The sequence below is a fragment of the Gouania willdenowi genome, chromosome 22 (assembly GCF_900634775.1).
Source record: "Gouania willdenowi chromosome 22, fGouWil2.1, whole genome shotgun sequence".
NCBI classification, from domain to species: domain Eukaryota; kingdom Metazoa; phylum Chordata; class Actinopteri; order Blenniiformes; family Gobiesocidae; genus Gouania; species Gouania willdenowi.
This window is the reverse complement of record NC_041065.1, coordinates 16461332-16488566: the sequence shown is the minus strand read 5'-3', so window position 1 is coordinate 16488566 and position 27235 is coordinate 16461332. Positions and strand designations below refer to the sequence as shown.

The window sequence follows — 27235 nt, the reverse complement described above, 5'->3', positions numbered from 1 at the left end:
GAACTAACATATATATTGAAATAAATGTATTCAGTATAATTATGCCAATGCTACATGAATAATACAAAACTAATACTATATATATGTATATAAATTATTACGTTAATGTACTTTTATTTTGAAATAGTTCTCTCTAGCGGAAAGAACACACACGCTAGCACACTTGACATTGGTCAGTAAAAGCGACGTTTGCAGTTTCATTCCGCAGAAGGTTCCAGAGGTGGGTACGGACTGCTTTCAACCCAGTTTACCGGTTCTGTACGTTTATTTTGGGCAAACTTTGACGTTTAGAGACTAATATAAAGATTATAGTCGGTCGTTGGTGTTTAAAATACGGCTTCGATAGCGTTACTTTTGCCCTGAGAGCGACCACTGCGGCGGAGTGCTGCGTTGTCTCTGGTGTAGTGAGAAAAACTGTCACTGGCTGAAAGCGTGTTCCGCGGGATCGCGCTTTAGCGGTTTGTCGTGAACTGAACCAATCCTCTACGTTTAGTCACACTTAATGGCAGCCTTTTTATTGAAACTTTTGATCGATTATTATCTATTCATAAATGTATTTGTCTGTTTATCAAGAAAAGTTAATTTTTCAATTAAATTCGGAATTCACGTGCCACTGTACAGTAATGTTATGACATTAAAATAATTGTTCAAAAATTAATAAATGATAGTTTTTGGATAGATTTATCCACAAAATAATTATAAATATGCAGCTTTAGTTTAAAAATTCTAGAATGTTCGTGTGATTTGTACCATGCATTGTCATCAATTTTATTGTAGCAAGCAAATTATGTATTTTGTAAAGTTACTTTAATATCCTAACTCCAGATTTATTCATTTTTTAAATATTTACTTAAAAGTTATTAAAGAATCAAGAAGTTATTTAGCATGAGCAATGACTAAATGCAAGGTAGAGGGCAAGCTGTTAATCAGCTTCCGGTGCACAGTCACTATCTGCCTGAGGATCACTTTATGGCGCAACACTGTTATCTGACTAAACCCTGGAGTTGAAGCAAATCGCACCGTCTTTTTATGTTTATCACCACTGACGTTTAAAATGCTGTAGTTAAACGTGTCGTATGGGATATTAATGAAGCGTTTAAGTCATGTTTATGCCGTAAAGTGTATGATTACGTCAGATTTTAACAGTGACTTTAGCCGCCTAGCTTCGCTATGTGTCGCTGTTAAACCATGTGACCCAGCGGCGGTTTGGATGTAGTTCGCTGTTACATCTCGCTTGGCACAGTCACGTAGGACTGAGTCGGAGGCTGTTGGACTTTAGATCTTTCGTAGGTTGTTGATTCTCCGCGGTCTCGTGGGAGATCGTCGCCAGTCGTGGCTTGTGGTTTTTCGGCACTAACAGCTCGTGTGTGTCCCCCCTTTAAGGGCCCTCAAAAGCCGCCGAGGACGAACCGGATCTCCGTCTCCGACTGTCGCCTGTTCCGTGTGGACTTTACGGGGACTCGTAGATACCCACCCAGGACTCCTGCTTCAACCCGGACTACACCAGCAACCAACCCACGACCACGGTTCACTGCGGCTCCGGGACGATCAGCGTTGGGTTTATGTCTTTGTTTTGCGAACACGGTGAGTTGTGCTACAGTTGTGTAACATTTGTGTGTGCTTTTCGTGGCTAAAATGGCGTCTCCCTGTCCGTCACTCGTGTGCAGTGACTGGATGACGCAGTCTGCACCAACACATGCTAAGCTAGTTAGCTCCAGGCCCGAGTCCTTACGCGACAAGAATTTAGGTCGTAACACACCTAAATTCGGCCACCACGATGCTCTTTATTGTCCGGTTCAAGTATAAAGTGTGAGCAAGTCAAATAAGTGACTTTTTATAAATTGACTTGCACTAATTCTGGGTTAGGAGCCTCTTAAACCACACGTTAATCTCAAATAGGTTAGTATTGTAAACTACTGTGTATATATATGTTGACTGGGTAATTATCTCTAAAATGAGCCAGAGTTAGCCAAATATATCTTATTTTCATGTGTAGTTACTGGACAGTTAATTTTGCGCTCTGAATTAAATATATGGAAATGATTAATAAATAATCAACAAATATTGAAGAAAAATATTGAACTTGGGAAAGTAAGTATAAATTAACAAGTGTATTCCAACTTGTATATATATATGTATATGTGTATATAAAATTTATTTTTTTGGCGTAGTTACATTCAGGCCTCAGTCCCCACACAGCATAGAATTCAGACCATTACGGACTGCTTTATGGTCCACACATGTTTTTCTTTTTGTTGTTTTTGTGTCGAATTTAAGTGTGAACAAGTCAAAGGAAAGGCTTTATTCCATTTTCTTTCGTTTTCAACACATTTCTTTTATTCAAGTGCTGTCAAGTTAAACATCCCAAAAATTAACAATAGAAATTACTACAGTTATCTCATGTAAACAATTGTTTTTCTATCCTTCAGAAGGCAAACATAGAGGCTCAAGACTGAGATTTCACACCACCATATTTTGTGTTGTATTTGACAAGTCCACCAGTTTAATTCTTACAAACACTTGCTACAAAGTTAACCACTTGTTTAATGGAGAAATTTTTTCGAAAATGCATGATATTCTCCCAAAACATGTAAGTGAAGGGATATTCCGTCACTTTTGTTGTTTCATGAAGTAAATCTTGTGATTTTCATCTGTTTTGTGTAAACATGGAGGCTACATGATTCTCAATTTGAACTACAGTGAGTTGGATGAATAAATACATGGCATGTGTTTTAAACAGATGACGTACCATGAAAGTGATCTTTATTGGTCCCACAATAGGACACATTTTTTTTAAAGATAAATGCATGTACTTTCTAAAAAAATATTGACAATCACATATTAAACTCCTGTGAAGTGCAACACAATTTAAGTAATTTTAAAAAGTGGTGAAATCCACCACAGCAGTGTGTTGCCCAATGCCTCTGTTGGGTTTGTTTAAACAGTGTGTGAAAGGCTCTGGTGTTCGTGTGTTTGTTTGTGTGTGTGTGTAATTCTGGAGTTGGTTCTAATTCTGAGTTTGTGTGTGATCAATGCAGCAGAACGACCCACAACCCTCCTGGCTTTGGGGCAGAGTTGTCGAGTCACTCTGGCATATCTGTGACAGTGCGTGTGTTAAGGGTGGGGGAAAAATACCCATTCCTGATATGCCTCGTGTTTTATCTTTTCGTGTCCACATATGTGGTAATGGGTTAACACTACATGTAATGTAGTGCAGTTTCATGTGCAGTTAGAATAAATAGAATGACTGTCCTGTGATGTGCTTTGTTTTTTTGGAACTGAGACTCATTCATGGTTTCTAGAAATGTATGATTTAAACTTGTTTTTGGATAAGGAAAATAAAATGGTAATTGTTGTCATCAAAGAGAATTACTTGTAGAATTGCAATTTATCAAAATATATTGCAATGTAAATCAACTCGGCACCAGAGTAATGTGGTGATTTTGAAATAGGACGAAAGCATATGGTCACAGTGAGTGTGTGTTTGCGGCTTAGTGAGACTGTGGGAGACAATCGACTTTACAAAGCTCTATCTATGACTAAAGAATTGAAAAAAAAAAAAACAAAGCAACAAAACCCCTGCAGTTTTTACTCCTGCTGGCTCACGTTGGAATCACATGGTGGCTTTAATTAATGCAGTAGAGCATGGGTGGGCAACTCCAGTCATCGAGGGCCGGATTCCTATGACTTTTAGATGTGCCCCTGCTCCAACACACCTGGATTAAATGAATGGCTCGTTATCTGCTTCTGCAGAGCTTGATGACAACACATTGGTTTCATAGTATAGCGGAGTGTACTTTCTGTGCTGATTGAGCGTTTAATAATTGTTAGGTGTGTCTGTAGTACTAACATGAACCTGCCTCGCAAATGGTGTGATACGGCAGAGAAAAAAACCTTTGGATGTTCTGTGTATGGGCCACTGACAAGGCACCGCAAGGGATATATGTGCACTACAGTCAGTTCTATGATCTCCGTGCTTTGGGAGGTCGTCGTCACGTTATAAACCATAACAATCTAATATTGTCATATCGCACACCCCCACTGTAAGCTATTCAGCCTTTACTTTAAAACTGGTATAAAGTGACTTCCTGCTTTCCTTTAGGGTTAATGTGTTGTTTAAGGATTTAATGAATCAAAAACCATAACTGTTAGATGTAGGGATGTAACGATTAATCGTAAGGCAGTTAAAAATTGATTCATAGGTACCACGGTTCACATCGATGCTCTGAAAATTGAATCGCAGTACTTTTTTTAACCAGCAGAGGGTGCTATATATGTATCCTTCCAGAAGCGGACGTGACGGGCGGAATCTGCTACTATTTTCTTTCTGGCCGCCATTTACTGTTAAACATGCTCATAAATGATTCTTTACTCCTTTAGCACCGTAAGAATATCTGTAATATTACTTGAATATCTGTAACAGTCAGGTTTTTCTATTAACTCTGTCTGCTAGCATAACATCTCATCTTCACTGGTGGAATAACTGCATGCCAACCGACCACTGGGTTACCAGCGCCCTCTGCTGGTCTAAACAAATATCTGACGTAAATACAGTAAAATGACTTTTTTTTGTTTTTTTTTTTTTTAAAGTCCAATTGTTAAGGCACAAAATACATTTTCAGTTGCACTTTTAAAAAGAAAAAGAACTATTACACAGTTTTGAATTGTTTATAATAGAACCAGAATTTAAATTAATAGGCTTCTTCATTTGTATTATTCCTTTATTTATTTCATTCAAGATTTATTTTTAGTTAAATTGCATCATTTTGAATAGTTTATCAAGGGATTCTTTTGACAATGAAAAATAAAAAGAAAATAGTACAGTATTTTCCCCAAAAAAATAAAGGAATATTTTTCAGTCATTTGTCAACATTCCCATTTTGTAAAATAAATCGTGAGAAAATCGTATCGTGAATCGAATCGTATCGGGAGTTGAGTGAATCGTTACATCCCTAGTTAGACGACATTGTAACTTTGGTCAAATTTTAAAATCATCATCTCAGGTTAGGCCAAACATTTCCAACAAACATTAGGCCATTTTCAAACCAGTGCAAATGTAAATGGCAAACCATTTTTACTGTTGTATACTACCAAATTATAATATTATCTAAATTTGATATTTATGCAGTTTAACAATGAATTGGATCATGTTTTGGAGTTAATACTCAGTAGCTAAGTTTACGTCTAGTGTGTTTGTCGTTGATGTGAGAATTGTTGGTTTAATGCCCGTCCCTTTCCCTCCTCTCTCTCTTTCAGAGCTGTTGCGCAGCCGTTGGAACCTGTGTGGTGGAAACCTAGCCTTCAAGCAGGAAGCTTGCGGCCAGAGCGGCACGACGTTTTTCATGTCAGAGACCGAGCACGCTTGCAGTCGTTTATGTCATCCCCTCTTTTCCAGACAGAAGATCCCGAAAAATCCCCAACCGAGATCCTTTTATCTTACTGATATTGTTAATATCCGGTCAAAATGTCTGTCAACGTCAACCGCAGCGTGTCAGACCAGTTCTACCGCTACAAGATGCCCCGTCTGATTGCCAAGGTAAGGCTAACTGTACCGTGTTGGTAAGATGAATGCAAGGGGTTGATAATATATATGTATATATGAAATACTTGCTGCTCAAAGGGACGATGATTTTTCTCCAAGCCTCAGAAGAGGAGCTACAGAGCGGCATGTTGCGGACCCTGATATCGATTATGTGAAGTGCAGTTATTAAATTGTGTGTGTCCCATGTAGGTTGAAGGCAAAGGGAATGGAATCAAGACGGTCATTGTCAACATGGTTGATGTTGCAAAGGCTCTGAACAGGCCTCCAACATGTAAGAGCCCGGCTTCCTTCTCATATCATACAAATATTTGTCTCTAACATCAGGTTTTTACATCTTGTCACATTCTCATTTAGTCATATGAAAAGTGCCTAAAATACAAGTTCATTAGAATTTAAAGTGACATTATATTTTCACCACTCACCCCTTTAAAAACCACATTTTCTTATATAGCAATTAAAATGGGAGAGGAAAATGGTAATAAATTAATTTAAGTTAAGAATGCAAAATTAATAAGACACGTAAAAAAATAAATTCATAATACAATTTCTGAAGTCCAACCTATTGAACAACTCCATTAAACTGTATTTCTTTTTCCTGCAGACCCGACCAAGTTTTTTGGTTGTGAACTCGGCGCTCAGACCCAGTTTGATTCCAAAAATGACCGTTACATCGTCAACGGATCCCACGAGGCGAACAAGTTGCAGGACATGCTTGATGGGTTCATCCGAAAATTTGTGCTGTGTCCCGAGTGCGACAACCCTGAAACTGATCTGGTAACCTTTTCTGATACGATTAAAACACGACCTACAGTACTTTATTAAAAAAGCTTCCTTTCAGAGTGTCAGCGATTTACATTCACTGCAAGCTTTAGCCACGGAAACTTGGCAAAGGCTTTTTTTTTTTCAACCAAAAAAGTGTAAATTGCCTCACTTTCATCATTTGATATGAATATGCTAAGAGATTAATGAATGATGAGAGGAATATTTTCTCATGCTGGACGCTGTTTTTTCTTTAAACCTTCGTTAAAATGTGACACAGTTAAATTTCAAGTTCAATGAGTTTGGATAGTTTCATATTTTTAATCTAGTTTTAGGAAGATGTTGAGCCCTGAAGACACAGTTGCTGATTTATTTAATATCAAAGACAAATTTTTTTCAAATTTCTATAATTATTGTAGTAACAGTCTTTTAAGGCCAACTATAAAACAAATAAAGATTTCGTCACTTCTAGCTCGAGTAAACTACAAGTCTAATAACAAATTAATTCTTTTTGCAGCATGTCAATCCCAAGAAACAAACCATTGGCAATAAGTGTAAGGCCTGTGGATACCAAGGCATGCTCGACACCAGACACAAACTCTGCACGTTCATCCTCAAAAACCCACCAGGTGAGGACTCCCACACGCCGTCCATAAAGCACAGTCATCCTCTGGTTTGAGACTGGTTCAAACACAACGTACCCGTGTGTGTGTGTGTGTTTGGTTACAGAGAGCAATGACAGTGGATCCGCAACTGCAAAGAAAGATAAAGAGAAGAAAAACCGCAAGAAGGACAAGGAGAACGGCTCCGGCAGCAGCAGCGAAGCCGGAAACCACGAGAACTTTGACGCTCCCGATGCTGTGGTGAGTGACCTGCCAATCACCTGACTCTGAATGGATCTCAATCTACACATTAATACCCGTGGAACCTGGTTCAAATGAGTTGGTGGAATTATCAGGCAGCAGGTTTACATGGTGTTCCCACAGTTAAAGTTGGAACAGAAAATTTAGACTTGTGTTCCGCTTAGGCCTGGGATAATTTTGTTGAGCGATATTTTGTCCCACAAATTATTGCCGATAATCGATGTTAACTTTTTTTTGTGACCAAATTAATTACCAAAAAAAATACACACTTATGTAATGATATATTAATGCAAGTACACTCTTTCCAAAGAGAATACACGTTTTATTGTTCATAAGTATTCATTACCGTTGTAATTGGATTGTCAAGAACTTTTAAATGTTTTGTTAAATAAAATTTTAAAAAAACAAAATAAAAAAGAGGCTGGTATTGTCAGCAAAATAGTGCTTCAATAAAAATCACAACCAAAAACAATAAAATAGACCCTGTCTAGGTTAAAAAAAAAATATCCATCATTTTTTTTTTTTTTAAAGCACACCAACAATAAGTAAAATGGCTTTCCAAAAATTATGGTACTTCAATAAATATTGAGGCACATATGAAGGTGTTTCACATTTATTAAGGGGTTACACTGCTAAGTTAGGACCTTTGCAACCACATTTGCACAATGTGTTTACGGCTTTGTTTTAATGAAGATAGTTCTAACTAGGATGTAAAGATTAATCGTAAGGCACTTATTAATTGATTCATAGGTGTCAAAGTTCATATTGATACTCTGAAAGTTGAATCGCAGTATTTGTTAAACGGCAGAAGGCACTATCTATTCTTCTCTTGTTTGAACTACGTCAGTTGCGCGTGACGTGAGCGTCGGTGCCAGGCATGGCCCGGCTCAGCCTATACGCAGACTAAGCGGCTGCTTAGGGTCCCCAACCTGACAACCCCACTTGCATGTAACTGGTACTGCTGTGCATTGCACACATCAAAACTGCAGGGTGCACTTCTGGTAATTTATCCAGCCATGGATTTGTTTGTATTTACAATGGCAACCTAGAGTGACGTTGGACCTGACCTTGCCACGATTGGTCAGCTCATTGTAAGCAAGTAGCATGGAAGAAAATGCCTGATACAAACAGCACTCATGTTAAAGATAATTTTTCCGTTCAGAAGCGTAGGCAGTGGGCAGAATCACCTCCTACTCTTAAACATGTTCATAAATGATTCCTTACCCCTTTAGCACCAAAATAATATCTGTAATATTACTTGAATATCTGTAAAAGTCACTTGTTCTATTAGCTCTGTCTGCTAGCGCGTAGCATCTCTTCTTCACTGCTAGAATATCTGCATGCCAACCGACCACTGGGTTACCAGCGCCCTCTGCTGGTCCAAACAAATATCTGATGTAAATACAGTACACTAGGGGTGAGAATCTTTAGGCACCTCACGATTCGATTGTGATTCAAGGGGATTCGATTCTAAATCGATTAATAATGTATTTTGATGCATGTTTTATTCACAAAATATCTGTTGTATTCACTGTGTCCACTCACTGTATAAAAATATATATTTGTAGTTTTAAAAAAAAAAGAGATACATTACCATTCTTTATCCTTTATTACACTAATTGAAGAAGAATGTGAACTGAAAATGTACAAGTTTTTGTAACAAAAGGACTAGCAGCCTTTCTTGTAACACAACTTCAATTGAAAAAAAAAAAATGGCGTATAACATTAGCTTCCAGTCATTAGAGATAATAAGTTATAAGATGTCCATGCATCACATGTCACTGCTATACTACCCGCTTTCTGCAGCGATGCTATGACTTCTTTATATCTCGGCTCCAAGTATGCGGCAGCGCACAAAAGCCCTGGTTTTCCACGACAGAGTAAGGACATAAGTTCTAACCGCGCAAAATTGTGCAGGATTTATCAACAGTGCCCAGGTGCTGAGGGCGATGTGACCCAACCTATTTGGAGGCAGGAGACGAGGAAAACAAACATGCATGCACATGGCGAAATGTTTTTGTATATTGTACGATTAATTCATTTAGTCATTATCTTCCTGGTTTGACCTAAGTTAGATCGTTAATGTGATGCACTGTCTTAGGGATGGGCGATATGGAAAAAATTATCCCGACGATTTCTCGTATTTATAGCGATAAACAAACTATAAATAAAAACAATTCCCATCTTAAAGTGTGAACAGGTTCCTTACAAATACATTTGAATACATCAACACATTAAAAATCAGTGCATGCGGATTACTCTATTAGTGTTATTGTACGAAATTAATTTATTTCCTCACTTAAAATGAAATTATTTTCTAAAAAAAAAAAGCACATGAAAAGCACAAATAACTCCATCAGTGTTTTTACTGTTGCTGAGTCTTGTTTTCATTCATCTTATGAGTTACATAAAGTTATAGTTGATAAATAACTCTCCTTTCCTATAATTAAACCAAGCTGATGATTTAATCATTCAGTATATTTAGGTGTAATAATCTCAATAGTTACATTAGTCTAATGGGACCATCTTTGTCTTGTGAACACGTGAAGTATAATAAAAAAAATATTGTGTTTCACAAGTTTGGACGGATGAATAGTGACATTATTATTCAACATTTTTTTCACACAACATGTGACTTGTTTAGCTTTTATCCTTCCATACAAGTGTTAAATCTGACCATAAACAAATCGGTGAATCTCTGTGGCTTTATGACAGTAAGATGTGTTCTTTTTATTTGGTCTATTCCTCATATGAAGTGGTTAGCGTTAGCTCTTTGCCCAGTCTGTTGGTGGGTTAGCTTAGCATAGTTAGCTTTAGTTGAGTTTCCAGTTCATAATTGTTGCTACGGGTTCATCTCTGTTCCTGTGTTTGTGGGACTTTGGGTGGACATGACGGAGGAACTTGGCTTGGTTCACTTTGTTGGATGGTTATCTGGTCTTAACCAAGTAGCGGTCTATGATGTATCACAGCTCGGCAGTTTCAGGTAGCCGTGACGAGCACCACGGTCTGTGGGTGTGAGAGCTGGGGGCGGGAGGCGTGGTGCACGCTGCGGAGGCTTTGCTGCGGAGCTCCCGTAAACAGCGTTCCGCTCCAGAGAATAATAAGTTGACAACATACAGGGGCAGTTTTGGCCTGTGGAACAAGGTTTTTATGGGCATTCTTGGCTAAATTGAGGGACAAGTGGCCCTCGCTAATTTCCGACATGGGAATTTATCGTTTATATTGTGGGATGACATATTCTTACCGGTGAGAATATTTTTAACGATAAATCATAAACTATAAAATATCGCACATTCCTACACTGTCTATAAAAACGGTTGTGATTGGTCAGAATTTAGATACAGGCATGGTTTGTGTTGACCCAGGGTTAATCAGCATTTTGCGTGTGTGCACTGAATGAATGGTGTGATAGGTCACAAACGATTATCAAATGAGTTTAGACGCCCATAAAAATGGTTGAAAGTTTTTATTGTATTGTAATTAAAAAGTGTGACACAGATGTACGTGTTGTAAACTCTTTGTGACAACATAGGGCCTAACCTGTGCTGTGACGCATCACCTGTTACACTGATCAAGTGGAACTGGTACACCAATCATGTAAAATATCTGTTACTTTGAACAACTGCTCCTAATTAAACAGCTTTGGCTGCAGTGGTTGTTTGACACTAAGGTTTTGAAGAAACCTAAACCACTTGATGTTTCAGGCTCATGTCAGTGTGATTGGGTGAGGTTTTTACTGCGTAGTTTCTGTCTGTTTGAATTGACTGAAGTTCATCTTGATGTTGTCACAGGACAGAGACGACGACGATGAGGACTGGGCGGAGGAAACCACAGAGGAGGCTCAGAGGCGTCGAATGGAGGAGATCAGCGACCACGCTAAGAACCTGACGCTCAGCGAGGACCTTGAGAAGCCCCTGGAGGATAGGGTCAACCTGTTCTACAGCTTTGTGAAGGTACAGATACTGTGTGGGTGGATGGGTGTGTCTCAATTTCTGAGGTAATCTGCTTCCCTAATATACATTAAAACAGTGAAACTAATGCAAATATTTAGAATTTTAATTGCTACTAGATAATCCTTGGAAATAACAGGTTCAAATCACATCAGTTCCTTTGCATAGATTCTCAGAGGAGGGAAAACCTCTTATTTCTTTACCCATCGCCCGAAACAGATGTGGAAACTCAAACTGGGTTCGGGGGCCAAATCCGGCCTGCTATCTCCTGTTTTCTGGCTCGCCCTGGTGTTTATGAAACTGACATTTGTAAAATACAGAAATGTAATTATGATTTTGTTTAAATCAAAGCATATCCACACTTTTAAACAAAATATGTATATGTCAAAAAGGTGTACATTGTTCTAGTTTTCATTGTTTTACTTATAATGCTTTTAAGAGTTTATGAATTAGTGTGTAAATAACAATTGGTTCTAATTTGTTTTGGGGTCTTCAACTGCAGTTTATTCAAAAAGCAAAATAGTATAAAGTTTGAGCTTTGTGCAGACCCTGCCACTGGCTAACTAGGGTCAAAGGTTGTGTTATGGAATGGTGGTTTAAATCGGTTTCTCAAACATGAAACTATTGAAAAGAAAGTTCCGAAATCGGCCGATAAGTTATGTGGTCTGTGTTTAGATCTTGATTTTTCTGCCTTGCAGCAAAAAAAAGAGAGTGGCACCATCGACGCTGCTGATAAGGAGATCCTGGCCGAGGCGGAGCGTCTGGATGTGAAGGCCATGGGTCCCCTCATCCTCAGTGAGCTGCTTTTCAATGACAACATCCGCGACCAGATCAAGAAGTACAAACGCCACTTCCTGCGTGTGAGTACCTTTCCTGATGTCTTTTATAAAACGTCTGATTTTTAACCTGAACTCAAGCCAATATCCTGTTCGGACCCGCAGTTCTGCCACAACAACAAGAAGGCTCAGAAGTATCTGCTGGGAGGCTTTGAGTGTGTGGTGAAAATCCATCAGGTGCAGCTGTTGCCACGTGTTCCAGTCATCCTCAAAGACCTGTACGATGCCGACCTGCTGGAGGAGGACGTTATCTTTGCCTGGGCTGAAAAGGTTGGTACATGTCTCCTCTTTCTGTAAAACCCTAAAAAGCAGAGGACAGCTTCCATTTAAGTAGAAAAATATCAACACATTTTAACGTGAAGTGAATAAATAAATGTATTTATTGCAAGGACAATGTAGAACAGCATTAAAGTCACTACTTCAAAGTAAAAGCTCATTCTTTAATCTTTACTTTAAACTCAAACATGTGGCAGCTAGTTTAAACTCATGTTTGTGAGGCTGGGATGCGCATGTCGGTTCTGATGGTAATGCTGGTCTGCATCTCTCAGGTCTCAAAGAAGTACGTCTCCAAAGAGCTTGCCAAGGAGATCCACGCCAAGGCGGCGCCGTTCGTTAAATGGCTTAAGGAAGCAGAGGAGGAGAGCGAGGGCAGCGAAGAGGAGGAAGAAGATGAGGACGAAAACGTGGAGGTACAACTGCAGCAGTCGGCCACAAATATGTGGCAGAAATGACCAATTGTGTTGCTTCTGCCTCCTGTCGCTTAATGGTTAACACCTTCATCCTAGTTTCGGCACTGGAATGGTTTTCACTAAAGCGTTAAAGGCTGTAGCTTCATAGAAAAACATTCATTTTGACCATTTTTTTATAGGTGAAATTTAAAAAATGAGATTGAATTTTGTTTGAGGAGATTCCTATCTGATCTGACGTCAGTAATATAATAACAATAATCAGGTTTTACCTCATTTACCAGGGCACAGGGTGCAGTTCAGTTTTCCCTGAAGTGTGGCTCGTTTCTCCTTCTGTCGCTTACATCACAGGTTACATGTGCATTGTAGTTGCTGAAATTTAAACCCTGGCCGAAACGCAGACTTTAATGGGCCAAATGTAGTGCAACAGAGATTTGTAGCATGACCTTAAGTTCTTTGTCATTTTGGTGGAAAGAGGGGAAAAATCTTGAATAAACCCAGACATCGTCTCAGTATTCACTGAACTCTCAATGTGGACATTATGAACACACGCACTCAATGGATCACTTTCACTTCATAATCAGGAATTATTTCTCAGTCAGAATCAATGTTTTTTGGTCAATTTATTGTCTTACTGGAGCGGTAAATATAATTACTGTTACAACTTTGGTAATGTGAGTGAGAAACCTTGCTTTGTTTCCTTTTTTAAATACTGTAGGGGGAGACGTTAAGAATGCATGTTTGGCTCTAACCTGTGATCTTGTGACCTCCCCTTCAGGTGGTGTACTCTCCCTCTGCTCGGGAGCTCAAGGTGGAAACGGTGAAACCGGACACACCCGAGAAAGAAGAGGACGACATCGACATTGACGCCATCTGAGACTAAAGACAACAATGAAATTAAAGATATTTTTTCCCGTGTTGTAGCTCCGACTTGTAATGGCCGGCCTTCGCTCTCCTTCACTTCCCGCTTGGTGGCATGAGCTCCTAACGTAGCGCTTCGTTGGCTGCACATTAACTCATTAAGGATAATTACTGTGTGGGTTTCATCATGGCTGTTGAGGATCTGTTTATATGCACACTCTGCTTTATTTCGCTCCCTGCATTTTTCCAGTTAATAAAGATGAATGTTTTGCTATCTGCCTCAAATCCAAACGCCTTCTCCTTTCACTGATCCTCATTTCACACACAGTTGCACATACAAATTACATTAAACTCATCCTAATAAGACAATAATTACACCACGGTTCTAGTAACTCAGTTAGGGAACAGTTGCTCTACAGTTGGATGTTCACAGGGAATCTCATACAAACTGCATACATGCCCAGGAATTTTTGTCTTTTGTATAACCTTTATTTAAATTGTTTTTAAGCGAGTTCTCTGAAATGACAACATGCAATACAAACCCTTAAAACGGCATCATTTCAAATACTAGGTCAATTGCATCATTTTGGATGAGTTTTCAAGTTCATAAGGGATCAATTAGGATTCAGTGGGATCGGTTCAGTTTGTTTTCAAATCCTCTGCAGTTTGTAAAACTGAAAGTGCTAAGGCATCTTCCCTACTTAAATCCCAACATGTGGAACAGTCACAGTGTACACATTGTTGGACTCTAGTGAATAATATACATTGTTTCATTATAAAAATAGACAAAACGGAAGCAGTCCAAGAATGCTACGTCTGAAAGGCCTAGGCAAGAACATGTGGATTGCAGGAGCAAAATCCTCAGCAAAGAAGCCCAGATGGTAGTGTTTTCAGCCACGCCTACCGCCTCCTCTTGGCAGGGATCCTAAGGCGTTCCCAGGCCAGCACAGGGGTGTAGTCTCTCGATCATGTCCCAGGTCGGCCCTGGGGTGGACACGTCCAAGTGACATCCTTACCAGATCAACTACCTCAACCCAATTCAATTACTTTGATGCAGAGTAAAACAGTTCTACTCTGAGCTCCTCGCCTATCTCTAGCTGGGTGCACCCACCCTGTGGATAAAACTCAACTTGTGCATTCACTCAATCATCCATTCTCCATATTCCCTCTATTAATTAAAATATTTGACCAGTTGACTCAGTTTGTTTCACACTGTTCATGTCGTCTCCATTTAGATTTTGAAAAATCTTACTTCTAGTCATGTCAGTAATACATAATATATAATACATTAAGTTATTTAAAAAAAAAACATGAAAAATGACATCAAACACCTGGAATCAACATACATGGAAGCAATATGAAACAGCCTTTGCACAGGTTGTCAAAAGATAAAGGCTGTGAAATATTTGGAGAAAATACACGACATCAAAAATGTAAATTGATTGCAGTGTGCATCTTTCCAGCTATCTATCTATTGATGGTGGGTGGAGACCAGAGTACCTGGAGAAAATTTACAAAAGCACAAGGAGAACATTCTAACTCCACACAAAATAAACTCAAGTATCCACCACAGTGACACACTTGTTTTTATCATTAGAGCATAGGAGTTCAACATTAAAGTAAAACTAGTCGGTTAGAAAAATCACCTATCGGTGCAACACTAGTAGGTTAAGTGCAAACTGTCTTTAACGGGGTGTTTAGCTCTACTTTTGTCAGAGTTTGTTCTGTACGAGGCTGGGAGCGGTCCGTGAAGGCAGCCTAATCCAGCCCAGCCGCTGAGTAGCCATTTTGGTCCAAACCGACGGAGCTGCTTCACAGGGCGGTCGGAGATGGAAGAAACTCGGTGTTTCTGCCTCCCAGATCCGTTGAACCGCCGCGACACACACCTGCGGATGACACTCGACGCCTCGGCTGGTCTGTAGACGGACTGTAGCGGAGGCAGAGCCGAGGAAAAGACGAAAACTGTTGGTCTTTCTTTGGAAGAAGAGCTCGACTGCGCCTTAACGTTAGTTTAGTTCAGGGACTCCAACACAGGCGGACAGACGGGCACTGATTTGGGCACAAGCCACGGACGCTGTGACCGGACCATGTAGTCACAATAAACAGCGTTTATATTATATAGTTCTCCTTCAGTGATTACCGGAGTAAATTTTTTACATTTTTTTTCCTATTTTCACACGTTTTTCCTGCAGTTTTTGGGTGCTTTTCTGCTACACGTCCGGTCTGCTTTGGAAATCCATGCCGAGTGAGCCGCAAAAGAAAGAATAAACACCTTATTTTGGTCCTGTGGGACTAAAGACGGTGGATTGTGGAGGTTTAAATTAGACAAAATGTCCACAAAAACCCCTTTGCCGACTGTAAACGAGAAAGCGACGGAAAGTGTAAGTATCAGTATTTCCTTATTAAGTGGGATTTGTTTTTATTCATTTATCCTTCTTATGCACTGAAAACAGCCTCATTAATAATTTCAAAGCTTAAAATAAGACGTTGACTCCATTTTTATTGTTGTCTAAACATAAAGGATTGTTTCTGACCGGGTTTGCTGCACTTTGTAAACAGGCATAATATTCTTTACATCCCAAACACTAACTTTTACACATACGGGGCAGTAATGCTTGTACTTTACAGCAGTTTTGTGGTTAAATGAACACTTTAAGGCTATATTTCTGAGCCCAGGCCCAAAGGAACTCCAGTGGCACTGCTGGTCTGGCAGGCAACAGTGGTCTCCAACTCGGCGTTCCTATTGGCTCCCTGCGGCTGTCAATCAAAGCTTTGGACCGCTTAACTTCCAAATATGGTTAAATACTAGTCCCGCCTTCTCGTGACCGAGAGAATCTGTTGTTGTCAAGGCAACGGCTGCCTCAAGGCTTCCGCTAACCACTTTCAAAATAAACTGCTCCCCTGGCAAGGCATCTTTTTTAATTTTTTTTATTAAAGGACATTAATCCCAGACTATGTAAATGAATGCCAGATGAAATATGAAATAGCTGCTGCACAGACTGTCAATTCTGTAAAAGGTGTGGAGGAGACGTTTTACAGAGAAAACAGTTTTAAGATTTTAATAGATTCGCTCGATCAATTATGTGGAAGTTTTGAAAAAATAAATTATTATTGGGTTTGTTTAAAAGTCACATTTTGTGGGAAAATGGTTGTTTTTTTTTTTATCAGCTATTATCTGTAGTAAATGTAAATTACTTGTTATCAGATCGGTTGGAGAAAAAAATCCACATTAGAGCATTAGTAATAAAGCCTCTAATTTTTTGTTTCAAAACTTCTCCAAGTCAGTCTCAGTTTACCCATTTCTTTGTCAGTTTACCTATGCTTATTTCACTTCATTTTCATGGTCCTTTGCTAATCACGGTCGATTACGTAGCGCAAGATTTCGAACAGGTGATATTTTTCCAAAACATGGTTTTGAGGCTTTTTTCAAGTCGTATTGGAATTTATGCTTAATTCTGTTTAAAAAAAAATATAAATAAATAAAATGAATAAATAAATGAAAATAACAATTTTGTTATTACATTTGGGTAAGTGAATTCTGTGATTTCTGTCCATTTTTCACAATCAGGAAATCGGAGGCCCGGCACTACTCAGGAGTATTTTGCAGTTATGTAGAAAAACACTTAGTACAGAATTGTAAAATTCTTCTTACGAAATCTTGAGTTTTTCTGGCCTGGCCCACCGAGGAACAAACTCAGCTTTTTGTGGAATCTAAAGCTATTGAGTCAAAACCAAGCTTGTCTCATTAAATTCAGGTGTCATTGTCTTGTTTTTCTATCCATTATCTATCCTTAAGGCTGGATACCCTTTGTACAGGACACCAGTCTGTCACAGGGCCACATATAGATTACGCAACAATTCACACACTTATTCACTCTCCAAACAAGTTAACAAGCAGGTCTGAGGCTACTTACACACCAATATATTTCTGGACTCTGGCTGAGAAGGCAGAGAACAGCTGATCATTTTATCACCTTGATTTGGCTCAGTTTGTGTTCAGAACACATTTTTTTTTTTTTAATCTGCTCCAAGCAGCCTCTGATGCAGTTACATGAGCTAAAATACTTTTGGCTCATAGACGAACAGGAAAAACAGAAAAACCAAAGTGAGTCTCATCTTTTGGACAAAGCAAGCTCATTAGAGCATGCAGAGAATTCTGCCTTCTCCGTTTGTTCTTTCATAACATTCAACAATGGAACAGGAACAAGTTACAATTATTTTGGTGGTTTTAATTCACTGTTTTGTGCCATAGTCGGTTCTTCTGCCCACCCACAATGCTGTGCTCTACGTCATCTCCCATCCTTCTTGTTTTTAGTCTGAGTATATTGGTGTTCACGGTGTCACTGTAGCGCTCTAGGCTTCGATTGGAAACACTCGCTCTAGAATCTGCCTGTTTGATCCCCTCTAGAATTAGTTTGCGTGTTCACACACCGCCCAAACGAGGTGGACTATCCCAGCAAAGGGTTTTAACCACTCTGGAGTTTTTTTTAGAGGGAACGCACCCTAAGATACATCGTTCTGGAATGTGGGAGGAAGCTAGAGTTGAGGCCTCAGATTTACCTGGATCTACAGATTTCACACAAATGCAACAATTCTGATCAATGATCGATCAGAATTTCCCTGAAAGGTGATCAGTTGATGTAAACGCTGTCACAGGCGTTTTATATGCATGGATAAAATGCCCCCGTTAAGATAAAGGTACATATATAGAAGTACGATTGTGTCATTTCATTGGTTGCTGGTGAGGGCTGATGGGCTTCAAACTGTGTTTTTTCTTCTTCTTCTTCTTCTTCTTCTTCTTGGAAATAAATAAAGGCAACTTTCTTTAATGAAATCTGCTTCTCAGTTAAATATTTTTTGTACATTTTAAAAAACGATTTAAATCTGTTTGAGACACTAAATACAATAGGGGATCACAGGCTCTTGGAGTGCAAATGTTGTAAAATGATAGACAAGTTGGTAAGTCATGATACTTTCTAATTTGATAATTTTAACATTTTGAAAACAATGTTTTTTAGTGGAATTAAATGAGAAATGATGCTCCCTCATGAATTAACAAGCCTCATTCTTATTCTAGCGTAGTCGGTAATAAGACCTAGAAAACCTAATTGGAGCATCTTTAATTATAATGTCCACTTTTTACACCAAAATTTTTTTTTTATTAAACCTCAAAGGACAGAAATTGATTAAAGCTTAGTAGTGTTTACTTCATTGGCTGTTCGTGCTCGTCGCCTGCTGTGCTTTTACTCTGAAAGGACTATGTCCCAGTCCCGGGCTGTATGCCCTGGGACTTCACTGAGACCTCGCTGGGATCAGCCTCCCCCTCTGTCTGCCATCAGGGCTTTGAGTTGGGGAAAATCTGGTGTTGTGGGAATCTTTCTGGGTTGAAACATGACGGGCTCGCAGGCGGCTCGACGGCACCGCAGCTTTGTGAGTAGAGTTTAAAATAACAGGACGGCTCCGATTGTAACTACTTAACATTTATTCCAAGAGCTAAACCGGTTCATACTTGTCAGCAGAGAGGTTTTCCTTTGCTGTGAGTCTTCTCTTTGTTTTTAAAGTGGTTTTATCAAGCTGAATCTGTCTTTTTACGTAGATTTGAGACAGTTTTGTATAATTTTTTAGTTTTTATTTGGTGAAATACTGCTAATAGGAAATTTGATGCACTACAGAGTTAATTAAGTTTACCATGACATTGCCCTACTTGGAAAGGAGTTCTGTAAAAAAAAAAAAAAAGAAAAAGATCTCGTGCTTTTATTTACCTCAAGTCTGGTTCCTACTGATGGTAAATACAAGAATGAACAATTGTATTGCCTTTAGTTCCATTTCTTAACACGGATGTTTGATACTTTTTTGCAGAAACTCTTAATTTACAATACCGATATTAACAGATACCGTAATACACCCCCGCAAACTAATGTACGGCCACATTTTGGATTTCCAATTCAGGTATTGTTTGATCACTTTTTCATTATCAGCAGAAAACCCATTATCGATATGTCGATGTCATGTTATCAGGCCAGAATCCAACCAATAAAAGGGTGTTTATTATTGGACATTCATATATTTAAGATGTTAAATTCTTCAATATAATCTTTCAAATAAAATGATCTGCCTATCCTCTGTTCAAAAGATTCACACTTTTTAGGTTTTTAATTTGAAAAAGCAAGAATGTTTTGCTTCTACAATCAACACCTATAGATTTACCCATTTCTACGTCATGTTACTTTTCAAATTCCCAAATCTCTATGTAGATTACCTTCCTGGCTATTAAACTACCTGAAATTGTACCAAACATGCCAAATATTATGATTAATGGAGTCAACTATTGTAATTAATTGTACATTTTATATGCGTCATATGACACACAAGATTACGTTGCAAGAGTGACGTTAGCAAACATAGCGGACATGTATGTAGGTCAGCTGCGCAGGCGCTTGTTGGCACTCGGGCCACAAACAACCTGGGAGACTCTCAGCAGTGAGTTAATGTGATAATACTTCATTAGCTTAATGTGGACGTAAGCGGTAGTCTAGAAAACTGTAGAGTTTTGTTTTTTTTTTGGGGGGGGGGGGCACACTCGTTAAGTATGTGTTGCACGTGTCAACACACCTCCCCACGAGTTGATGGACATAAGTACCTAGTTTTAGTTAGTGTTAATCGGTTTAACTTTTTGTTATGGGTAAACCATCAGCATCCCTAATGTAACTTCATAATATTGTCCCAAAACATGCATGTGAGGCATTCCCGTGTCATGTTGGGGCCCAATTTAGAATAGAGGCTGAGAAAAAAACTTGTCAAATTGATTTTTGTGTTTAAGAACATGCATTTTGTTTTTTCCTTTCCTTTTCTGCGATCACAGGATATAAATATTCTCTGTTATCTTATCTTAAACATTTTTAAAAATGTGAACACTTTGTATCTTTTCGGGTCACAGCTCGTGATCCAAAAGGTAGGGCTCTATAAAATTCATTTAAGTTTTTTCAAAATTCCATTCTACTTTTTTCTAGAATCCATGTTTTCCACATTCATTTTTTAAATTCTGTATTTTTAGAAATATGTTTATGCAATTTTTCCAAAAATGTTGCTTTTCAACTTCTGTGAGGAAACAATATAAATAATGCAATTTGAATTAAACTAATTTAAATGATCCTGATGGCATCATTCCAGACCGTCATGATGATTAGACAAAAATAAATTGACACAAAGATGCATCAGTTATTTCACCACTAGTGGCCAGAAAATATTAGTTAAAGCTTTTTTAATAAGGCCGATGTCTTCGACTCAAAAGAGAGGAAAAAAGGTTGATGACGCACTCTCCCATCCCAAAACCACAAGTTGAGAAGCCCTGGCGTCTTCTTGAAGTCCGAACACATTCTATGTTTAAGCGTGTATGAATTAGTTCAACCCTGATCAGAAAGCAAGGCTTCAGAGGTGGATGGGTACATTTTGCTGAACAAGGTCACAGAGCTCGATATTCATGATCTATCAGTTTTATTTCATTACAGTTGAACACAGCTCCCTGAAAAATCAATCCCCTCATTGTTTCACTGGTTAGAGCCGAGCAGCATAAAAACAAACACACCCTCTACTGTGTGGCTGGTTTTGTATATGTGCTATATTCTGCTCATTTTATCTCCAAAAGTACAGTTTTTGACTCATTTGGCAGCTTCAAGCCTAAAGACTTCAATTCCTTCAACTTTCATTTCCTTAGCTTTCACAATATAGATCTGATTCTGGCACTTAAACTTATCGTTATCATGCCAAACGTGCTTGATAGTTAATTTTGGATTTCTATCTTTCAGATTTGGGCAGAAACGGCATGCTTAAAAACATTTACTAGTAAAAATTGAAGTTTCTGCATTAAGAAATGCTGGCTCGTATGAATTTACTCATAAACTTGTTACTTGATTAATCATAAACTCTGATGTAGTAACTAAAAGCTAAACTCAAACTCTTTACTGATCACTTGGATTTGACTGACAAATTAAGCAACAAAGAATCCAATATTGGGATGTCCCGATACAGCCTTTTCACTTCCGATATGATACCAATATTGCAGCCTTGCGAATCGGCCGATACCGATATTGAACCGATGCGATATCACAAATCTTGCATACTTTTATTACTTATTTTGAAGTGTGGAACGTTAGAAAAGGCTTGATCAAGTGATGTTACTCAAACAGAAAACAACAATAGTCAGCAATAGTAGGTTACTTTGTTGGAGTGTGAACCACAGTCACCTATGGATAGAAGTGCTGGAGGGGAAAATTTTATTAGAGCACTTGTATACGATAAAATCCGATATTCATTTTCTGGTTGATATTGGACCGATCTCAATATCAGATCGGGACACCTCTACTCCAACAGTGACAGTTTGGATTGAAGATAATTTAGAAAGAAGAGATAATGGCTTAAATTAAGCAACTTATCACATTCTGTCCTTAATAATTCTGAAGGAAGTGAAAACTACCAGCAGGTGTCTTCAATTTGTTTCCACTTCTTTTAAAAAATTAGATCTATTTGATGGGATTTTTTTTCAATAAACTTACCAAGTATGTAAATGTAAACAGCTGACGTGAGCTATAACAGTGCTGTAGGTCTTTGCAGCTAAAGTACAGTCTGATATCTGTAAGAAAAGAACAAGATCAGTAACGAGTTCTATGTGCAGTAAATAACCTGTCGTTCAGTGTGGCTTTGCAGCTCTTAGCCAAGTCACATTTTTTCAGTTACTCTCGGTGATTTCTGCAGAAATGTGACCTTCATTAAGACGTGGGTGATGATTAGGAGGTAAAGCTTTGCTGCATTGTAAACACAGGAAACAAACAACTAGAATACAAAGAAGCCCAAAATAAATGAATACATTTTCTCTTCCTGACTCTCAAATTATATCATTTTGAGCTGTAGAAGTTGCCCAGATTGTCCTCCATGCGGGCAGGTTTCTGTCTAAGATGAAGATGGTGAATCTGTTTGTAATCATTCTTCTTTTTGATAATGAAAGCTCCCAGTTGGTTTCTAAAAATTCTAACAAATTTAACTGTTTGGGCACTAATAGTGGAAATTGGCTGCTGTTTAAAATAAGCATGAGAAGTGCTGAGGAATGCATGTTGGTTTTAGTGTTTCTGGGGATGTTAACCCACAACCATCTCCTGGAGATTTGGAAAAGAGGAAACATCCAGTGAGAGGAGGGATGTTTTTTTGATGAATGCTGTAACATAAACAGGAGTAGGAAGTTTTCTATTCCTGAGACTTGTGTATGTGGTCGCGGTGCACCAAAATGGCTGCATTGATAAGTCAACAGTCAATAACAAACTTTTTAAATTATTGAACCAAGAAATTGATCCCAGATCATAGCCCAGCCCCTTTACCCTTTGTCCCCAATCAACCAGCCCCGCTACATGCTAAGCTAACCCAAACATGTGGGACCGGTGGCTACTATGGAGCTCCTTTACAGTCTCAGAGGAAGAAATGCATGTTTCCTTATCCCTCACCTGGAAAGATGAACAACATGACAACACATGATACACAACATGACACGATGCATATAATGCATGACACAACATAATATAAAACATGACACGACAATGACAAACAAGATGACAGAAATACACAAAAACAACTTAAAGAAGCCAAAATGAGTAAAAAAAAAAAAAATACAGAAAATGACTCTCAAAGCAACAAAAAATACAGAAAATGACAGCACTACACAAAAATAAATAAGAAAATAAAATAAAAACCGTAAAACCAGTGATGTTGATAGGTTTTCAATGTAGTGAGTCCCCGGGACCCACAGGTGGTGATTTGAGTGGGTCCATGGGAAATTCAATGGGTCCCCAATAAAAAAATATGTATTTCTTTCTATTTCTTATATTCTTCTATTTCTTAAATTGTAGTGTTAAACGCTCTTAATGGTTGTATGATATGTCTATAATTAGCAAATATATTCATGTATGTTCAAAATGTATCTGAAATTAAACAAATACAATTTCAAATCTGATATCTGATTTTAAACAGTTGTTGTTTACAATGTATCGTACCTAGCAACATCACTGCTTACTACTAAGAAGTTTGTATCTTTGACTTAGGGCCCTAAAAAATCCGTTTTATTTTTTTCCAAATTTCGTTTTATTTTTTCCAAAATTCTGTTTTCCACTTTAATTTTTTTTAATTCCATTTTTAAGAAATATTTATCATTTTTTAAAGAAAACATTAGATTTTAAATCCTGTGAGAAAACAAAATAAATACTAATAAATAAAAAAAATTGTGTCAAAAATTAAGGGCGATACAATTAAAATGTAGATATAAGTTGTCGTGACATGGATTATTCTAATTGCTCCTTTTTAATTGTCATATAAAGATGTATGAGAACAGCATTAATGTCACCCAATTTTCTCTCAGGGATCAATGATTTACTAAATCTGATCAGGTTTAATGATTAAGTTTTGATCAACTTAGTTTAAATTAACCTAATTTAAATTTTCCTATCTTCTGTAGCTCTGATGAGAAGTTGTTAGAATGTAACATTCTAATAACGTTGCTCCAACAAACTTTTATTTTGTAAACCGGAAGTTCCCACTGAAACTGTTGTACTTGAGGTAGCTTGCTGACCGTGAATGTTCACCTATGAGACACGGACAAAAGGCTGGAATAAAAAGAATTAAAGGACAACAGGTACTGAGTTATTCTTAGTTAGCCAGACACAACAGTTCCAACACTGAGCAGGTGAAGATGATTTAAGCTGATCACGTTCTCACGGAGCCCCGCGGCGCTACACGAAAAACGGACAGAGCTTTCAGGGGGAGGGCGGTGCACTCAATAAGCGGTCCCAGGAAACATTTTGAAATGAAATCTGCGTTAACTTGCTAGTTGTTGTAGAGGCTAAACTAGCATGTACACAAGGTGATCATGTGTGCGCTAAGTTAAAGGAGTCTGCTGACGACTAGGTTTCTTTTGCTAGTTACTGTGATTTTAAACATAAGTTGTTGTTCACAATGTGTCGTTTTTCATAGGAAAAATGAGGTGCGTCCCTGGGACGCATGGATAGTGGATTTACTGCGTCCTTTTAGATTTTTATGCGTCAGGGATGCAGGATGCGTATCTAGCAACATTACTGGTAAACAATATGGTATTAATTGAATTTTGTTTATTTATAGACTTTATAGACTATAGACTTTCTTGTTAAAAGTCCAACATTTCTTGGTTTTACGTTAAAAGGCTAAATTTGTTGTTCAAAGTTGTCGGATCCTTTTGGGAAAAAGTCCAGAGCGTGTCCAGGGTCTGACCTCACTAATGTGTTTTAGGAATATTGTCAGAAAATCCCATAACCTTTCATCACACTTATGGAAAACATTCTCGGACCAAATGAAGCGGTTTTACCCACAAAAGACCAACAACATATTACCGTTACAGTTGTGAACGAAAGGTCATATGAGTTCATATAGATGTGAAGTGTACCTTCTGTGACCAAATAATCTGAGTTTTCCACATTTTTAATTTCTTTTAAAGCACTATTTGATTAAAAACTCGTGCTGTTGTTTTAAATGAGTGGATTTGAAAGTATTAGGACTGTTTTCAGGGGTTCAAAGGCTCAGGCTTTTGGTTTATTTTGCCAAACTGCCTGGAAAAATGGCAGTGTTTATCTGTTGCTGGGAGAAAAGCTCACTTTCTTTGTCTGGGAGCAGAACTATAAATATCAGGAGTGTTTTTTCCTGCAGTGCCTAAGTGGATGTGCCACAGTAGGCCGCCGTGAGTCACGGCGGATACCGGGATCTGCTGGTTCTCGTCCTAATGTGTGTGTTTTCCTTTTTGCCCACAGCACACGTCTCACAGCAATGGGCGTCAGGAGGTCAGCACCCGCTCGGGACGGACGGGTGTTCGATCCCGCAGCTCCGAAGAGCCGCAGCAGCCTCACGTGGGCAACTACCGGCTGCTCAAAACCATCGGAAAAGGAAACTTTGCCAAGGTCAAGCTGGCCCGACACATCCTTACAGGCAGAGAGGTGAGAGTCCCAAACAAACCAGACTGCAATGGTTTATTTTAATAACATCAGAACCAAGAACCATGTTGTGATGGCTGGAGCATGTCCTGAACAGAGAAATAGTGCGTCTCCGTGCAGAAAATATCGGTGGTGTTCTTTGCGTTATTGGCCTAAGCATCAGGAAGTAATGAAATCCTCAATATATCAACAACATGAATCTGCCATAACACTGACTGCAGCTGCTCCTGTCAGTGTGTGGAAACAGCAGCTGAGCGCGTGGTCCTGAAAAGTTATAAAAAGTGGAAAAATGTAGGGATGTGAATCGAGGACCACGTTGTGACAGTTGAAGGACGAAGAAGCAGTAAAGCATCGACTTAAAGGCTCATGGACAGAGTGACGTCTTTTTACTGCAGGTTCTCAAACAGCTGAAGTTGCGGTTTTCTCATACAGAACGGTGTCAAAATACACAAAGTTGCATTTTGTCTCATAGCTGTAGAGCAGTGAAGGTGAGCCCTCTGTGTGAAAGTCACATTTTCTTTATATTATGTTTTGTGGAAGACTGCCAGACGGTGTGTGCATCACTTAGCTTGAACACACGAACCAGGATGCATCATAGATCAAGCTCTGATGGTTAGATTATCTAATGGAGCATTTGTTCAGGCTCTTATTCCGTTCTCCAAATAAACCAAATAAAGTGAAAGCAGAGGAGGAATGAGAGATTTGAAATGATCATTTTCTCTGTGGTTCCACACTAAGAATTGCTACCTCATAGGCTGCTATCAGTTCTGCTATATGTTAGTGCTGTAATAGCGCTGGGTGATATGGAGCAAAACTCAAAATGGCATTAAATGATATCTATTAGAGCCTGACTGATTAATTGTTGGACCAGTTATGACATGCCACAAATTAGTCAACACCAGTTAATGCAGTATGTAACCATTGTGCTCATGCAATACACTCTTCAACGTTATTATGGCACTGTGGATTTGTTGATGCCTAAAAATGTAGTAATGTATCATTAATATTGAGCTTTAAAGTCATACTCGCATTCCAAATGAAGAAACTGAGATGCAGAAATAAAAGTAGGTTCTGTTCAAGTTTAAACACTAGTATACTGGTTTATATCTCTGGTCCCTTGGGTTAAAACAACCTGAATGTTAATCCAAAGTGTGGTATAGTCCTAATTAAGAATAGTGGGTACAACAAATAAGTTTGTGTTTACGTTGTGATGATGAGACACTCACATAAGCTCCTCCCCTTCCAGAAATAACCACAGCAATCCAACACTGTTCAGCCCTGGCCTCAGACATACTCTGATGGCTTTAATGTTCTCCAAACATGATAAAAGTATTCTAGGAACACTCATTTTCAGCATGTTTTTTGGTAGACAAGCTTAGTTTTACATCGAATCAAAAATCAAACATTTAAAAAAAAAAGAAAGACCTAAAGTTCCATTGATAATACACTCATTCTTCTCTTTTAATTAAGTCTGAGAATAATGATGTAAATAAATGGAAAATGCAGCAGCAATATCTAAAAAGAAACATGTTTGTTGACTAACGTGACTGTGCTAACGTGGTCCTGAAGGGTCGCTATGCTGCAGGTGTTAAACATCACCCTGCTCCATCTTACCCAATTGCTAAAAACATAATATCTCTGTCCTCCTGCCCTGCAGCCTGGAAAATACAGTATAAAAATAATTTCAGTTTTTTTTTCAGATGTTGTCAACAACATTGAAGTATAACAGTAGACACAGATCT

The 27235-nt window shown here is 38.5% G+C and overlaps 2 protein-coding genes across 21 annotated transcripts in view; both read left to right on the top strand.

The window, feature by feature from the left end:
* The first annotated feature begins 68 nt into the window (after nucleotides 1-68).
* On the top strand, nucleotides 69-13554 carry eif5 (eukaryotic translation initiation factor 5). 3 transcript variants are annotated; one of them, XM_028437467.1, is made up of 12 exons: nucleotides 69-220; nucleotides 1384-1584; nucleotides 5257-5536; nucleotides 5732-5813; nucleotides 6144-6316; nucleotides 6819-6930; nucleotides 7031-7164; nucleotides 10956-11117; nucleotides 11813-11974; nucleotides 12056-12220; nucleotides 12499-12639; nucleotides 13415-13554. In XM_028437467.1, exons 3-12 carry the CDS (start codon nucleotides 5465-5467, stop codon nucleotides 13511-13513), a joined length of 1302 nt encoding a protein of 433 aa, XP_028293268.1. In that variant the 5' UTR covers nucleotides 69-220; nucleotides 1384-1584; nucleotides 5257-5464; the 3' UTR covers nucleotides 13514-13554. The 3 variants fall into 3 exon arrangements, with proteins under 3 accessions (XP_028293268.1, XP_028293270.1, XP_028293269.1); XM_028437469.1 differs by having other exon boundaries at nucleotides 170-258; XM_028437468.1 differs by lacking the exon at nucleotides 69-220 and adding an exon at nucleotides 994-1286.
* A 1648-nt stretch (nucleotides 13555-15202) lies between these two features.
* mark3a (MAP/microtubule affinity-regulating kinase 3a) overlaps nucleotides 15203-27235 on the top strand; it is a 49159-nt gene continuing 37126 nt past the window's right edge. For 5 of the 18 annotated variants that reach the window (XM_028438304.1, XM_028438291.1, XM_028438292.1 and 2 more), the window contains exons 1-2: nucleotides 15208-15878; nucleotides 25314-25496. In XM_028438304.1, the coding sequence (XP_028294105.1) occupies nucleotides 15828-15878; nucleotides 25314-25496 (234 nt within the window). In that variant the 5' untranslated portion in view covers nucleotides 15208-15827. Of the gene's footprint in view, nucleotides 15879-18787; nucleotides 18928-25313; nucleotides 25497-27235 lie in introns of those variants that run through there. The other 13 variants (XM_028438302.1, XM_028438290.1, XM_028438298.1 and 10 more) reach the window with 7 other exon arrangements.

Bases quoted from the DNA above. Each gene is read 5' to 3' on its own strand.
- eif5 (XM_028437467.1), top strand. From the start codon at position 5,465: ATGTCTGTCAACGTCAACCGCAGCGTGTCAGACCAGTTCTACCGCTAC. The intron at 6,317-6,818 runs GTAACCTTTTCT...TTCTTTTTGCAG, and splicing joins ACAACCCTGAAACTGATCTG to CATGTCAATCCCAAGAAACA. The intron at 7,165-10,955 runs GTGAGTGACCTG...ATGTTGTCACAG, and splicing joins TTGACGCTCCCGATGCTGTG to GACAGAGACGACGACGATGA.